General features: G+C 39.3%; 1 protein-coding gene across 4 annotated transcripts in view; it reads right to left on the minus strand.

Moving 5' to 3' along the window:
- Positions 1–800: 800 nt before the first annotated feature.
- The window catches only part of PDE7A (phosphodiesterase 7A), a 122,563-nt gene continuing 105,695 nt past the window's right edge, over positions 801–17,668 (minus strand). For 3 of the 4 annotated variants that reach the window (XM_032296216.1, XM_032296218.1, XM_032296217.1), the window contains exons 7-13: positions 17,021–17,121; positions 12,427–12,558; positions 12,135–12,226; positions 10,011–10,155; positions 9,515–9,611; positions 8,759–8,839; positions 2,312–4,131 (exon numbers count right to left, since the gene is read on the minus strand). In XM_032296216.1, coding sequence (XP_032152107.1) covers positions 3,926–4,131; positions 8,759–8,839; positions 9,515–9,611; positions 10,011–10,155; positions 12,135–12,226; positions 12,427–12,558; positions 17,021–17,121 — 854 coding nt within the window. In that variant the 3' untranslated portion in view covers positions 2,312–3,925. Of the gene's footprint in view, positions 1,286–2,311; positions 4,132–8,758; positions 8,840–9,514; positions 9,612–10,010; positions 10,156–12,134; positions 12,227–12,426; positions 12,559–17,020; positions 17,122–17,668 lie in introns of those variants that run through there. The other variant, XR_004274453.1, reaches the window with a different exon arrangement.

Consider the following 17,668-nt stretch of genomic DNA (forward strand, 5'->3'; position numbering starts at 1 on the left):
GGACTTGTCAAAATTTTCTCTCCAAGGACCTTTTAGTCCTAGAGCAGAGACTCCCTCAGCCCCTAAAATGTTGAGCCAAGAGACCCAAAGGGTGACAATTGTTTTTAGTCATCTCCCATGTGAATTTTGCATTCTGTTCTGTAATATTTACTTGCTTTTTAAAAAAAGTGATCTTTTAAATTAACTGTTTCCCAAAAACTTTCTAGAAAAAAAAAATCAACATTCCAATACAGGTCTTATTTAAGAAGTGGGGCTATAGACTGGATGCAGTGTCTCACACCTGTAATCCCAGCACTTTGGGAGGCCACGGTGGCAGGATTGTTTGAGCCCAAGAGTTCAAGACCAGTCAAGCCAACAAAGTGGGACCCTGCCTCTACAAAAGTTTATTTTTTTAAATGGAGTCTCACTCTGTCGTCCAGGCTAGAGTGCAGTAGCATGATCTCAGCTCACTGCAACGTCTGCCACCAGGGTTCAAGCAATTCTCCTGCCTCAGCCTCCTGAGTAGCTGGGATTACAGGTCCCCGCCACCATGCCTGGCTCATTTTTGTATTTTTAGTAGAGACAGGGTTTCACCATGTTAGCCAGGCTGGTCTTGAACTCCTGACCTCAGGTGATCCACCTGCCTCAGCCTCCCAAAGTGCTGGGATTGCAGGTGTAAGCCACTGTGCCCAGCCACACAAATGTTTTTTAAAAATCAGCTGGGTGTTGTGGCACTCAGGAGGCTGAGGTAGGAGGATCGCTTGAGCTCAGGAGGTGGAGGCTGCAGTGATCATACCATTGCACTCTAGCCTAGTCAACAGCAAGACCCTGTTTCCAAAAAAAAAAAAAAAAAAAAAAAAAAGCTGTAGAAGGTGATTCCCACATATACATAATAAAACATAACTTTTCAATGGTTTATTATATGTGTAGGCAGGAAATGGGAGCAACACCTAGGGTTCCCCTGAGAATGTGGAATTCTTGAGTTTTAAACTGTAAGAAACAATGGAGCAGAGCAGAAGCAATCATATGTATATAGGCAGAATGGAGCCCAGGTGAGCTCAACTGAAACAAGGCTGGAGGTAATGACGTATCTAATGGATGTTCCAATCAGAAGCTGATGTGGAGAAACAACTACTGGCAGAGAATCTCTGGCACCTTCCAGGGAAAGAGGGCACCCTGGTCCACAAACATGAATATCACAGCAGATATATCCACAAAGGGACATGGGTGCACGAGGCAACTTGCTTCCCTTGCTGAGAATCCATGTTCACCAGCTGATCATAATCTGGCTTCCCAGAAGATTTGCCTAAAGGGAGAGAATAATTGATAGTTACATTTCTCATTGTAAATTGAAATATTGAGTATCAGTTACTATAAGCTTGATTAATGTGGGTTTGCCATGATAGTTCCACTCTCTATGTACTGAAACACTGGGCCTGAGTTTTTAAGTACGTATTAGTTTATCAGACTTTCTGTACACAATAAATATTGGCCAAGGTCTGGCCATCTCACAAGAGTGACCAGTTGACCATATTAGTCTACTACCCTCAGACCTCTATGCCCACACTGTCCAACATAGTAGCCACTAGCCACATGTGAATATTGGGTGCCTGAGATATGACTAGTCCAAACAAATTGAGATGTGCTATAAGTACATAATATACACTGGATTTCAAAGACTTAGTACCCCCAAAAAGAATGTAAAACATCTCATTGTTTTTATATTAACATTTTAAAATGATACAATATTTTGGATGTATTGGAATAAGATGTTACTAAAATTAATTCCATGTTTTCTAAATGTGGCTACTAGAAAGCTGAAAATTATGTGGCTTGCATTCTGTTTCTGTTGGACATCATCACTCTTCTGTACAAGTAATATGTTAATGTGTTTGACATAAGCTTGCACCATATCCCTTCTAATGAATTGGATCTGGGAAGATATAGGAACGGCAAAGAGGTACCTTTCTTGCATTGATATCAATCAAGTAGAATGGAGTGGCCTTTTCTTATTACTTTAAAAAGGCCAATGACTGATAGAAATAAGTACAAGTAGTATTTTAGTACTTGCAACAGTTGCTGATGTCTAATGCAGTTCACCATTGTGGGAACAAAAGGCCTGGTTCAAAGCTGACCTCTCCCCTGTGTTAGTCAAGACTCCACCCTAACTGGGCTTCAACTTACTCTCTTGCAAGGTGAGACGATAGCAGAGAAGCTCGGACTGAGTAAACGTCTGAGGAGTGAGTGCAAGAGCCAAGAAGCTAACTTTGACATCCTTGTAATTTAGCATTGTGTTTTCCAGAGGATTGAGTTATAAGGTAAATATCAAAGATAAATGTGAAAAGATAGGTTTTTATTCATCAAAAGTTAACAGCAACAGGCACATATTAAAATGAGTATGGCAAAGCCTTTTACAAATGGCTTTACACTCAAGCTTTCTCCCAAGAAAATGGCTGTTGCAACAAACTGTAAACATAATTAATAAACAGTCTTTTACAGTAACAAGGGAATTACAAATGAACTAAAAGAAAGCACCGGTTTCTCTTAAAACTAGATTACAGTTGTGCTTACCATACATAAAACAATTTAAAACAAATTACAAAAGTGGAATGTTTGAAGTTTAAAATTAGTCCTTATAGTTTGTCCTAGAAAACATCTGTTCACATCAAAAGGCCCGTCAAAGGGTAACGTTTCATCAAAGGGAGGGACAAGAAAACAATGCACTTTTTTTCAAATCAAAACGAGAAGTTTGGTCACTTAGCTTTGTGCATAGTTTAAGGCAACTGGAGCAATCTGTTACAGCTTACCTACCGACCTTCCCCTCCCCCAAGTGTGGCTGCTCACATGTCACATTCTAAAATAATAAATAAAAGCTTACATTTCAATCTTTTCCCACATGGAGAAACATAACATGCACAGTCACACATGCACAAACATGCACGCAAACACACATCCATACATTCACACACAACATACCTCTCACTCACTGCAGCGAAAGGGACTTTAGTACCCTTGATCTGAAGGACACACTTCCCCATCCCACTTTTATTTCAGATTGGCAAATACCCTGAGCTGATTATGGTGTTTTAAACATTCCACCTTTTTCTTGCATGTGCAGGTCAAGTGTACAGTAGTGAAAACAACATGCAATGTCTTCACTGCAGGATCATAATACAGCTAGGACATTGGTGTTCTTCCCCTCCCCGCCCCAAATTAAAAACTAATTGTTAAAAAAAAATTGCATTGCCAAACAGCACTGGAGTGAAAGCTTGGCAGTACTCTATGATAAATGCTCAGTTTCCAGTGCACAAAATAAAACTATAGCAAATGGGAGGTTTTGGTGGCATCCAAAGAAGAAAAAAGGCAAACCAGGGGGAAAGAGCTGCAGTCTAAAGTTTGATCTTTAAATTTGTTTTAGTGGTTCCTTCACAATCATGCTCCAAGGCAATTTAGAACCGATATTTTCAGAGTTGATTTGTAAACATTGTCTTGCCAGAGGCAGCAGAGACTGGGCACTTCACATTTCCATTTTCTCAGAGAGAACTTAGTGGAAGGTACAAGATACACACTGTTGCATCAGACTGGTTAAATTCCAAGAGATTGTTGTTGAACAATTCAAGTTTCACGTTTTGAAGATTAGATGCTTTGAAAAAGTCGCGGCACACCTCAAAACTTCCTTTGTTACTCCTTTCGGATTCTCTCCTGCTGGGCTTGGCATATTCAAGGTTTCACATGAAAGCCAAATTCATATTGCTGTATGTTCAGGTCTTATAATTAATAAGTGGGTTCAAATGATCCAAAAGAGGAAATCTTGGAAATAAATAATGCTGGCTGGCATCACTCACTTGGAAACCTTGGCAGTCAAGAGTAAGTTTTCTCACCTCAAGACCCCTTTTCACATTTCTAAAAACCTCCAGGAGGCAGTTTGTCACACTGGTTCTGGGGGTTATGATAACCGATTTTCCTGAGGTAATAACTGTGAGTTCGACTCAAATGCAGCATCAGTGTCCTCACTGCTGGACTGTTCTCTCTGCAGTCCCTTCCAGCTGGCTTTATTCAGCCCCACATGTCCAAGCATTGTCTGGGATAGCCTTGTATCGGAAAATCTGGCCCATTCTGTAAATAAAGGCTCCACTAAGTAAGTCATAAAACCTTGAGAAAATAAATAGGAGAAAAAGTTATTAGCATATGTGCTGAAACTCTATCTTTAAAACAACATCTATATAGTGTGAATTAACCTTCCTATGTCCTACTCCAGCATTACCTAAATCTTATTTTTCAAAAGATTCCTGTGTGTGTGTAGGTGACAGGGTCTGTAATGTACGTATCTGCTTTGAAGAACTGATTTCTTAAGTAACTCAATGGAACCTTAAGTAAAAGTGAACTGATAAACATATCAAATCTTTTCCCGTTACCATTCTCAGTGGCACAATTACATTCTTCTACTTAAGCAAACATACACTGCCATATCAACTCTGAGGATACCAGGGCGGGCATAACCCCACTTGAGGCAGAGCTGCAGTGTAACAACTGGAGGCTAAGAAGGGGTCTCCTCCAGGACTGTGGGTGACGGGGCCTGAACTGAAGTGGAGCTGGTGGTAGTCTACTGCTTTACCTCTCAGGGATGGAATCTTGATGCCTGATCATGATTACAATTGGTCATTTTATTTAACTCAGAATTTATAAAGCAAAACCTTACGATAAGACTCACTCTAGGCCAGGAGCAGTGGCTCACGCCTGTAATCCCAGCACTTTGGGAGGCTAGGGCAGGCGGATCACAAGGTCAGGAGTTTGAGACCAGCCTGGCCAGCATGGTGAAACCCCGTCTCTACTAAAAATATAAAAAATTAGCCAGGCATGGTGGTGTGTTTCTGTAATCCCAGCCACTCTGGAGGCTGAGGCAGGAGAATTGCTTGAACCTGGGAGGTAGAGGCTGTGGTGAGCGAAAATTACACTATTGCACCCCAGCCGGGGGAAACAAAAAAAAATTATGTCAAAAAAAAAAAAAAAAAAAAAAAAGTCGCTCTAAAAATAACAGGTGAGGTTGGTGAAAAAATCATTAACGTGAACACCAAATGTGTACCAGAGACCTATTTTATAAACAATTCCTATAAACTCCCTTAATTCACTGTCTGAAAAGGAAAATGATTTCAGGATTGTTTGCATCTTTAGGTTATACAGGCCAGCACTCCACTGCACATTAGATCTGACTTAATACTAAATAGCACCTTACACAGGGTCACAAGAAGCCCTCTAGAAAATAGCTACCAATCAAATCATATTATGTATTGGGAACAAGTAACACCTTTTTCACGTTTTGATCTATTAAGAATGGGGAAAATATACATTCAGATTCTACCACTGCTTTAAAATTTTCTTCATATCCAAGACTCTCATTGCAGCAAAATACCATGTGGACCACAGACAACATAGGTTCCATTTATCCAACATAAGAATCTCATCAGAAATAAAGCAATTAGCATCCACTACTTTTAATCAGGAAAGTCATGTATGGTCTGATGGCTGAATTTTTTGAAGTGTACATAATTATAGTGTCTGAAATAGTAATTATGATATGTGCAATAAGGCTTTCTTTCTTTCACTGATCCATTCCCTCTACACATATTTACTGAGAACCTACTATGTGCCCGGCATTGTGCCTGAGTGTCTGGGTATACAGCAGTAAGACAGACCTGACCCCTGCCCTCAAGGAGCTTATGTTCTGGTAAGGAGAAAGAGATAACAAACATAGAAAACTGTGATTACAAAGCACATAGCAACTTTCTGGCAGCCATCCTCAAGCCACTGTGTCATGTTGAGCCAGTCACCCAAAGCCCTGTCTTTCCTACGTGCCATAAGGTCATGAGCCACTGGAGTTGTGTACCCACATGCAGGCCCTAATTATTATAGGTTGCACACCATTCATCTTATTTCATCCCCTTCACTGTTCCAACTGGTTGAGATCCTTGGGGATCTTACCTCCAACAGCCAATTAGCTATCACTTCTGGCTCTATGTTAACCTGAACTTTCTTTTAGGTCTTAAATACCTGATAAAAATGAACAGGCCAGAGCCATGGACACAGCCTCTCTCTCAGAGGGCAGGACTCTATTAATGAGTACCTTACACACAGCTGTTCAGCCATTTGTGAATCCATTTAATTGTCCTAGCCCCACAAGCCTCTACTTTCTCTTCACAGACTTCACAGGATGCCTGGTCAAATGCCTTACTCTTAATCCAGTACATGATACTTTCTTGTTCAACAAAATTAGTATTCCTTATCAAAGAAGGAAACTGTATTAGTGAAACTGTATTAGTTCAACATGACTTGTACATACTGCCCCTATGCTGGGAAGTAGTAATCACTTCTTGGTGAGTGGTTAAGAAGCTGGGATTTGATGTCAGAAAGACCTGGATTTGAAGCCCAACACCAACACCTGTTAACTGCATGAAGTGAGCAAACCATCTGAAAATGGGGATGCTCAAAGCGCCTGTCCTCTAGGGTTGCTGTGTGGAGTCAGCAGATGTCAATAATCACCATCAGATCAGTGACCTTATCCCTGACAACTCATTTTAGATCTGTACAACATCGACAAGATCAATAGCTTAAGATGAATAGTGAAAGGGTTTTAGCTTCTGCTATCTTATAAAAATTGCCATGTTTTAAATCTCATTTGCAAGTTCTCCCAATAAGCAAGGGAGTAATTTACTCAGAAGAAAAGACATTTAATATTTAAAGTAACTGAGTTGACTACCTATTCATACCTGTCTTCAATTCAATTCTCTTTTGTCCTTTTTTTTTTTTTGAGATGGAGTGATGTAGTTTCACTCTGTTGCCCAGGCTGGAATGCAGTGACGTGATGTCAGCTCAGTACAACCTCTGCCTCCCGGGTTCCAGTGATTCTCTTACCTTAGCCTGCTGAGTAGCCAACATGCCCAGTTTTTTTTTTTTTTTTTTTTTTTTGAGATGGAGTCTCACTCTGCCACCCAGGCTGGAGTACAGTGGCACATGCAACCTCTGCCTCATGGCTTCAAGCAATTCTCCTGCCTTAGCCTCCCGAGTAGCTGGATTACAGACATGGGCCACCATGCCTGGTTAATTTTTGTATTTTTAGTAGAGATGAGGTTTCACCATTTTGGCCAGGCTGGTCTTGAACTCCTGACCTTAGGTGATCCACCCGCCTCAGCCTCCCAAAGTGCTGAGATTCTAGGCTTGAGCCACCATGCCCGACCTAATTTTTGTATTTTCAGTAGAGATGGGGGTTTTGCTATATTGGCCAGGGTGGTCTTGAACTCCTGACCTCAAGTGATCCACCCGCCTTGGCCTCCCAAGTGCTAGGACTACAGGCGTGAGCCACCATGCCTGGCCACTTTTGTCCATTTCTGATATATTCTTTTGCATTTGAAGATTATTCTACTTGAAAATCAAGACAAAGCAGATCTGGTTCTAAATTGTTTCACTAACCTTCCAAAAGAAAAGCTTCTGCTACCCTCAGCATTCCTGGCCAGTCTGAGCTCTCTGGGAGATTCGACATCCCTCATACTCCTAAAGTCTAGGCCACACTTCTGCACGCTCTTCCCTTCTCTATCTGTCCTTCTGAGGTCAAATCGGCCACTACCCACTTTTTTCCACGAGTATCCACTGCAATCATAATGTAAGAATTACGTCTCTGAATTTCTGGCCCTATGGCATGGTCTTTCTGAGTGTGATGCCATATATTGTGCTACCTTCCGAGTTTCTGGAAACCTCATCTTTCTGAAGTTTGGACACATACTTCACTGTGTTCAGTCTGATTCTCAAAAGCCCTCCCCACCAGCTACCAAATTACACTCCTCCCTCAATTCCTTGTTGAACTACTGCCCTTTGCTCAATTCTAGTCAATTTTCCCTGTGCTCCTCTGTAACAAGCTACACATACTTCAGTCACAGGACATTTTCATTATGCTTTCTGTAATATTAGTTATTTATTCACTCAATACACAGTTCTCAAGGGCCTCCTGCTTCCAGTGTGGTGCTAGGCTCCAGGAATACACAACCAAGTGTATCAGGTGCTTTGGAATCTGAAGAAGTGACTGACTCTGCCTGAGGCAAGTGGAGAGCAGCTTCTGAGGTGACTTTTGAGCTGGCTCTTCAAGAAAAATAACTCTATGAAGCACATGGAAAGGACTGGGGAGGCACAGAGAGCAAAAGAACAGTGTGGACGTGGGAAACACAGAAGTGTCCTGAGCTACTGTAGGCAAATAAGAGGGAAGTTGAGGCAAGATGGCTGCCGAGCATTTGAAGCTAGATTATAAGGGCCTGTCTAAGATGTCGAAGAGTCAGATTTAATCAACAGGCAGTGGTAAGAGTCCAGAAACGCAGTGGCTGAAGCTAGTCTTTGTATTACGATAAGGCTCAGTGGGTCACCTATCCATTCTTATTTTATTTATTTATTTATTTTTGTTATTTCTTTACCTATCCATTTTTAAATGGCTATCTTGACTTTTATGCAAAAAAAGTTTCTACATGGGCAAATAATGGATTTTTATTTACATAAGAACAGAAACAAGTTATTGCTACGGCCTATTCTGCAAAAATATGCTTTTTACATCCTAAAATGAAATAAGAATAAATTAGAAGAGCAGTAACAAGGAAAAAAGGGTAAAATTTCTTAAATTATTTTAAAAAACAGAAATGAGCATAATTTTAATATTTTTATATTTCAAATACATTTCCCTTCTTGATAAAATTAAAATCAGTGGCATTTTTCTAACCCACTATATCAAAATATGGATAGTTACCAATCTGGATGTTGGCAATAGATTCAGTGTGACGATCACAAAGTGGACTCACACCCAAATGATACTTTTTTTCTATATCTCCTATGCAATAAAAAAAAGACAAGTATTAATATGAAGAATATCTATTGGTTAAATATGTATTTAAAGACTTCAACATACCTCTGCAATTTCTTGGGAAAAACATACTTGATCCTCATGAGAGGACAGCTTCACAATTAGTTCTTTTTAAAATTTTAAGTTATTCACACACAGAAGAAATTGCCAAACTGATATTTTTATTTAAATGCAAAAGGTAGAAAACTTTCACTAGGTGTTACCCCAAGAATGTAATTTATAACACTAATATTTATAAATTATTGGAGTTATAAATTACATTCTTGGGGTAACACCTAGTGAAAGTTTTCTAACATTTAAACCAGGCTTTAAATTACACAAAAGTTTTACATGTTCATATGGCCCTCCACACATGACAAGAATAAAGCAAGTTCAGGGAAATCTTTCTGTACAGCAAAATTCCAAACCTAATCTATCTATATTCATAAATGCATAAATACATCTGATCATTCTAAAAGAGGACTTCTAATTTTCAAAATAGATGCTCAATTTGTAGAGTATTGATTATATGTATATCTATTATGAATTGTCACTAAAAATATCAAGACTTCACTGCTAGACTTGTATAAATTATTGAGTTATTTTATTCTTATGATGTTAAAAAATGAATTGGATAGATTATCACTCAATACTGTAACTTGCCTTGATGGAAGAATTCCTCCGTTACTTTTTCACTCCACTGCTTGCTTAATTCCCAGGTCCGACATGGGTTACAGATATCAGCACATTTCAAAGCCATCTGGCAAACGAAACGTTAATATTGTTTTAAGATATATACATTTGACAATACCAAAGAACCAAGTGTGTGGATTGGATTAACCATAAAATATAAATAAGCCAGAAATATAATGTTCCCTCCTATTTTCAGATGTAAGAATTTATGAGAATAAACTGCTATTTCTTCATTGGTACCCTAATCTGTTTTCATCAGAAATCTTGAGTATGAAAAACACGTAAGTGATGATGCCTTTGTAGGTGGCAGATTCACCAGTGATCTCCTTCTGGAAGGATTGTGTGCTAATTGAAGGAAATTCCTCTTCCTGCCCTCAACATTTAACCATTCTAGAATATGTCATTTTTTAGTTTAACGGTCACATAATTTATCCTATAAATAGAATGTTTCCAAGCCCCATTTTACCTGTAAAACCAAATGTCTATGTCTAGTGTCTTCTAGGCATAAATCACCTCTATCCAAATGGGACCTAAACAAAGACAGATACTCATTCTGGCGACTGATGTCTGTGGCTAGTATCAGAGCACCTATCTGTGTCTCCATTTGTTGCCTGGAATTAGAGAAATATAAAGAGAAAATATAAGACTTTAAATATTCACTTCTTGATTTTTTTTTCTTAACTGTAATAATCAGAAGGCTTTATAGAACTCTAAAATATCCAACTATCATTCAACCTAAAATTTATCACAAAAAAAAGTTTTATAGAATGCTTAAAAAAAAAAAAACCAAAAACTATTAAGATAACCAAAGCTAAAATCAAGGGAGTTTGTAGGAAAATACCGACATGCAAACATTTCAAAAGGAGAGCCTTTATTTTGCCATCCAAGGTAGGATTATTTGCTTTGAAAAAAAAAAATCAACATTGGTATGTTGTTTTAGAAAATTCCTTGCTGGGATTCTCTGCTGAAAAATTCTCATGCTGAGGGTAAACAACTTTGGTTTCTTTTGGCGCCTAAGATCTAAAGGCAGAAGGAAGATTCAGATGGAAGGACTAATGGCCCATTCAACAGCTGACTCATACAGACATTGACTAAGATGACTGTTGCAATTCCCCAGAGCAATTTAATAAAGTTTAGATTCAACTGTGTTTTCAAGGTTAAACTCAAGAACCAATCAGTTATCTGTAAATGAATTTCCAACTTTTCTGGAAGGAAAAAGGTAACATGTTAATAGACACAGCAAATACATATATCATTTATAAAACTGCCTCAAGTCAATTAACAAGAGAAATACACATTTAAAAAAAAATCTTGCCTTTTGTTTTAATGGGTCATAGGAAACACTATCTCTGTATATTGATCAATTAAGAGCTGTCAAATAGATTAAAAGACTTACAATATTGAATGTTACATAAAACAAACCCTAAATGAAGAAAACATTAAATAATGCTATTAGGCAGTATTCCTTATTTCCATTTTTATTAAATCTGAGAACTCAACAGGGTTAATCATCAAATGAAAAACATGATTTTTAAAAAGGAAATCAAAAGCAAACATTTTAATCTGTCTTAATTTTAAGAACCCGTAATTTACATATATAAACACAGTGTGTTTAAGCAATTTTCGTATTTGTACTACAGCAAGAAATGATTTTACTTACCAGAAGTATTGTCATACTCCAAATGGTATCCGTGAATAAAGATTTAAAAAAATAAAAAATAAAGTCCAGCTTTTTTCTCACGGTCATTACACAAAACACTTAGTTTTTAAAAAGCTGTCTAAAGTTATGAAAGGGAAACCATAGAACAGTGAGTGTAACTTAAATTTTAATACTCAAACATATTTTTTATGCCTCACCACTTTTCTTGACGTGGATAGCTTCGATCCACTTTCATGGTTTTCTGACGTGCATTTTCCCTCAGCGCGACATTACTAAAAAGCTTGTGTGAGGACCACACTATGGCAATGATGTGAGATTTTATAAACTATCACCATCATGTTAGCCTTATTCACATTAATGAACCTATATAGAACCTAGCCCACTTAACATTGTTATTTTTATTCTAAAATATTAGGTTTTTTTTCATTCATTATTGTGTCTTATAGCTCCAGAAGTGTGACTCCAGAATTACGCTCTTGAGGATATAAGGCACTTCTCTTTACTTTGTCAGTTTTGAAAACTTCGGAGAACAGATTTTAATGAATCTATTTAATACAACAGAATGTTTACATTCCATCCAATTTACCTTTATACCTAGACCTTAAGGTTTTATTCAGCTAAGTATGGAAATATGTAATATTTATTTATGTAAATAAGTGGTAAACTATGGCTGAGCCATTGTGTATTTGGATAAATTTTATAGTATTCAAATCCATGGGATAGTCATTCATAAAAATAACCATCCATTAAAATGTTACCGACTGTGTAACAGGATAGGCCTAAATTATTAAAACTGTATCTAATTCATGAAATTTAACAAAAACTGAAAACTGCAGAATACCTGAACATAACAATTTTTAAAACTTTATAAAATTACTTTGCCAGCTTAACTTCTATAACCAATAACAAATGTGTCTTAATCCAACCTACCTGCTTTCTAATGGCAGATGTGAGAATAAGCCTGATTCTCTCAATAAGCCCACTGCAGATCTCCAGTGGTGATTTTCCAGTACTGAGGTATTCTACAACAAAGGATGTTTCTGAGTTATTTAATGATACGTCTCTTTCTGGACATATCATTACTAACAATACTGTGAGTAACATCTGGTTAAAACTCTCCACATCCACTGAGAATTTATTTTCACTACTTTCATTTCTTCAAAATATAAAACATTTTCTAGAATGCAAACATAATAAATTTTGATGATAAAATTGCACTAACCTTGTATAAAGTTGCCAAGTAATGGTTAGTTTTAATAAGGAAAGGTTGATTAACACCTGGATGATCCAGATCATGAGTGGCAGCTGCAATTAAGCTCAGCAAGATATCCCAAGGAGTTACAGAACTGGCAAGCTGAAGTGTGACAAAAGGATAATGAATCACAGATATATCTAAAATAAGCCCTATGCCATCACAGTAGTTTTGAATTAGCAGCCAATGGCAGTGGTGGCAATCTCCTCCCACTTCACCTCATTCTTCAGGTGGCTGTTCATTAGGGCCACCAAGCACATCTGACAGGCCCTGGCCTCATCACCACACTGGCGCAGGCATGATACAACAGTGGCCCTGCCCACGTGGAATTTACAGAGCTCATCCTTAGGCCATTTCATTTTTAACAAGCTTAATTAAAATGGCAGCTAAAGCATACACCATTCTTTTTGAGAAATAATGGCTTTAAAATGACAAACACAGGTTGGCACATTTTTATTACTATAGCCATTACTGAACAGAAGACCTAAAATTTTAAGGGTATTTATTTCTCAACAAATTGGTTACTGGATTTCAAGAATGTAATCTAAAATGTAAGGTTATTCCTGTAGTGCTGATGTTCAAGGAGTCTACTGAGTAATCATGTTAAGTGGAAGTCTGTGTCAAGTCTGTGATAAAATCCTCCCCCAGTGGATGGGTACATTCAGAACAAAGACACAATGTATTCATGTCAGGGAAAGCAATCTTGCACACCAGATATTGTAACTTTACTCTCAATAATCATTACCAAACTTATTTGCTATAATAATCACAATAAATAAGTTTATGATTAGCTAACAAATGTTCAAGGATAAAATGATCATCTTGAATATATCACCTACTTTACATGAATCGCCTCTCATTTTCTGGCAAACTTGGCCAGATTTGTGTTCCCACATCACCTCACGGCCTGCCACAATAACACTCATCAGAATATTATTATTATTTAGGTTTACATTAGGACAGTGCTGACTAAACTGTAATGATCCTATGCTCTAACAGTGAAAACTTTTGAGTGTACACCACTAAGTATGTTTACTTATAAATTATTATACTGAACTAATAGATTCAAATTCTATTATTTTCTTTTTCTGCTAGAATGAATCAGTCATCTCTTTCTACTCCTTGTGTTACATTCATCTCAGTCAGAGAAATCACTATCTGAGGGCCTGAATCTCCTGGAAAACTGCTAGCTACCTGAAGGCAGGGATGCATATTATTTATTTTTGTATCACATATAATTAGTACATGGAGAAGGTCAATGAAAAGGAGAAGATGGTAAAGAAAATTATTTCCTCTTTAGGATATGTAAAAGCAGGGCTCCTCAACTCCCAGGCTGTAGACTGGTACTGGTCTGTGGCCTGTTAGGAACCTAATAGGAATCAGGCGCACAGCAGGAAGTGAGCTGCCGGCCAGCATGCATCACTACCTGAGCTCTGCCTTGGAAGCAGTAGATTCTCACAAGAGCACAAACCCTATCGTAAACTGCGCATGTGAGGGATCTAGGTTGCACACTTTTTTTTCTTTTGAGAGTCTCATTCTGTTGCCCAGGCTGGAGTGCAGTGGCACCATCTTGGCTCACCGCAAACTCTGCCTCCTGGGTTCAAGCGATTCTCCTGCCTCAGCCTCCCAAGTAATTGGGAGTAGAGACATGCATCATCACGCATCCCATATGTTTCCCAAGTAAGATTCCAGGGGCCAAAATTCATCTTACTCATATCTTTTTTCACTAGCGATTAGCATCTACTTGGAGCATGAGTAAGTGTATATCCACAAGAAAGGCAACTCGACCATCACCAATCTCGCTGACATCAAAGGGAAGGATGTGGGAGCCAGGGAGGGGTGTGGGGGGCCCGGCTCTTTTTTCAACTGCCAGGCACAAGTAGAGCAAGGCTTAAAGGTTCAGTGTTAGTGGCTTTATCTCTGGAACGTGTAACTGTAATTCTTATCCAGACTTAGTTTAAGTATAGGCATCACAACGCCCAGCTGATTTTAGTATTTTTAGTAGAGACGGGGTTTCACCATGTTGGCCACGCTGATCACAAACTCCTGACCTCAGGTGCTCCACCAGCCTCGGCCTTCCAAAATGCTGGGGTTACAGGTGTGAGCCACCACACATTAGCACATTATTTTGATCAAATTCAATTTATCCATTTGTTTAATGACTGTCCCTCCCCCACTAGGATGTACACTTCATGAAAGCAGGGACCATTGCTGTCCTGCTCACCACTATGTTCCTAGCACCAGGATAGAGCCTGGCATGTGGCAGATGCTCAGAGTATAAAAAATGTGATGCTATGTGAAGGCTCAGGAAGTAACAGAGATACAATCTTCAGGCATCTACCTAATCTTATCTATCGATCAATCAATTGATCAATAGCATGTTGCTCCATTACCCAGGCTGCAGTGCAGTGGCACTATCATGACTCTCTACTGGACCTCCCAGGTTCAAGTGATCCACCTGAGTCAGCCTCCTAAGTAGCTGGGACCACAGGTGCACACCACTATGCCCGTCTAACGTTTTATCTTTTGTAGATGTGGAGTCTTGCTATATTGCCCAGGTTGGTCTCAAACTACTGGCTTCAAGTGATCCTCTTCCTGGCCTCCCAAAGTACTGGGATTACAGGCATGAGCCACTGTACCTGAACCTACTTCAAATTTTTTAGAATTTGCTTTTAAAACTTTGAGTGACTCTGGTTTTTTTTCTTTTTTTGAATAAAAGAGACAAGATCTTGCTATGTTGCCCAGGCTGCTCTCAAACTCTGGGCTTAAGCAAGCCACCTGCCTTGGCCTCCCAAAGTGCTAAGATTACAGGCATGAGTCACTGTGCCCGGCCCTGGGTGACTCCATTTAAAAACATTCACTATAAGGGAGAAGGGAAATACTTGCATTGTAGGGCTTTGTGATTGTATCTATATCCTTAACTGAAGCCTTTGGTAAAGTGTTCATCGAGTATGTTAAAGATGAAAAGTGTTTTAAGTATTATCAGAACTCCACAGGCAAGAAGTGTTCAAAATCGTGTTTTTATTCATTTTTGTCCATGTGCATCCCTGCCCTGCTCACCTGGCATTACCCAGGTTTCCTTGCCCCTGGCTCGGGTTGGGTGTGCCCAGAGGGAGACAGGAGTGCAGAAGCCTTCACTAACCGGGTTAACCCTCCTGTGTGCTGCAGAGAACTTATCACCATCTTTCCACTTACCAGACTGTATGTAAGGTCATTACTTATCAATTTCTCCCACAACATTCTCAAACAGAGGTTGCAGTCTTGGCCCAGAGTTTTTTAAAACTTTAATTAAAAAAATTGGGATGGGCAATAGAGTGAGACCCTGTCTCTACAAAAAATTTTAAAAATTAGCTGGTCTCCAGCTTGAGCCCAGGAGGTCGAGGCTGCAATGAGCCGTGATCACACTACTGCCCTTCAGCCTGGGCAACACTGTGAAATCCTGTCTCTTAGGAAAAAAACAGTTGGGGTGGCTGGGAGTATACATTTGTCAAAACTGCACACATAAAATGTATGCACTGTATTACTGCATCTAAGTTCCGCCACAATAAAGTCAATTTTTTTTAAAAGTCATGATACATATACTAAGAAAAAAAACTGGGCATTTTCATATATTCTATGATCTCTTAAATAATCAGAAGATTGGCTGTGTTCTTAAGTTAGCATCAATGACACAAGCCAGTTTGGTTTCCTGCCTAACACCTTAGCCAGAACTAAGATCTAGGGAGAGAGCAGTTTTTAAGTAGGGATGGGGTAAGCAGACATAATTGCAGAACTGCCAGGGATAGAAAATGTCCCAAATCTATACATATAGTCTGATTTCTCTCCTATACTTCGGACTCTTTTATGTAACTCTCGATGTCAAATACATTAAACTCCATGGATCCAAAATGGTGCTCACTGTCTCTACAAGCCTTACCCCTAAAACTTGTTCCTCTCTACATTCCTCCTCTCATGGAAGACTTCTACCTTCTACTAACTGCCCAAACCATGTCTTCACTGACTTAGGTTTCTTTCCCCTAAACGCATTCACACACCACATTCTGTTCATTCTAATTCCCAAGAGAACTCGCAAACCATCCACGTTCTCTACTTCACCAAGGCCACTCTGCTCTCCTCCATGGAGCACTGAAGTAACTCCTGGCAGGTGTACAGGCTTTTGGTCTTCATAGGATTTATTTTCACACCACAGCTGGGATAATTTTCTCAAGTCTCTCGCTTCCCTTCCGTAGCTCCCCATTCCTTCACTGAGTCAGACCAAGGCTGTCCCTGCCCACATGGAACCCACGTGGAGCTCAATGTAAATGTCAGGTGTCTGCAGCAGTCAAGGTGTCAAGTGACCCGGCCCTTGCTTGGGCTTCTCCAGCCTCTCTCAACAACCACCCAACTCTCTAGTTGTTGCACTTTGAAACACAGCCAGATTCAGAAACTGATCGAGCTATATCTCACTCTTGTGAAGGAAGATTATGATTTTGAGTCAAGGCAGTAGCTTCAGGAGAAGTATTTGAAAGTAAATCAAAAGGAATTTTCTTACGATTTTCAGCTGAAATCAATGTCAACCTCTTACCTTAGGTTCCTTTAAGTAACAGTGCATGGCCTGAGTAACATCCGCAGCGTGGACTGCGTTATGGTAAGGATTTTGACTGTGGTAATCTTCTTGAATCATAACTGCATCAAAGAAAAACATCCTGATTTTATTGTATATGAGCAACATGTACAAGTACAAAAACTGTGATAATTATGAGTTACCCACTCATACTTTTCATGTAGCTATCAGCTAAAATTGTGCAGATTCAGGCAGATGATAATCACCTCACAACTCATATGTATACCCAAAAAATCAATATCAATTTGACTCTCTGTGCTATCATGGAAGAACAGACTAGGCTTCAGGGTGAGCTGTGCCCCCTGTCATCAAACCTACATGACAGCCCAGCAGAATAACACCCTAATTCAGTGGTCTCAAAGGGAAGCGAGCCTGCTTGTCATGGGGAAACACAATCACCAAGTGAGTGGGAAACACCATCAGAATTCTGCACTGCTTCTGTCCCATCCTTTAAAAGAGGCTTTTCAATACCCTTGTTAATACTGTTTCTTTGACACAGGATCTTACTTTGTTGCCCAGGCTGGAGTGCAGTTACACGATCATGGCTCACTGCAGCCTTGACCTCCTGGGCTCAAGTAATCCTCCCACCTCAGTCTCCAAGTGGCTGGA

The sequence above is a fragment of the Sapajus apella genome, unplaced genomic scaffold (assembly GCF_009761245.1).
Source record: "Sapajus apella isolate SASKATOON/1434 unplaced genomic scaffold, GSC_monkey_1.0 scaffold35, whole genome shotgun sequence".
Classification (NCBI taxonomy): domain Eukaryota; kingdom Metazoa; phylum Chordata; class Mammalia; order Primates; family Cebidae; genus Sapajus; species Sapajus apella.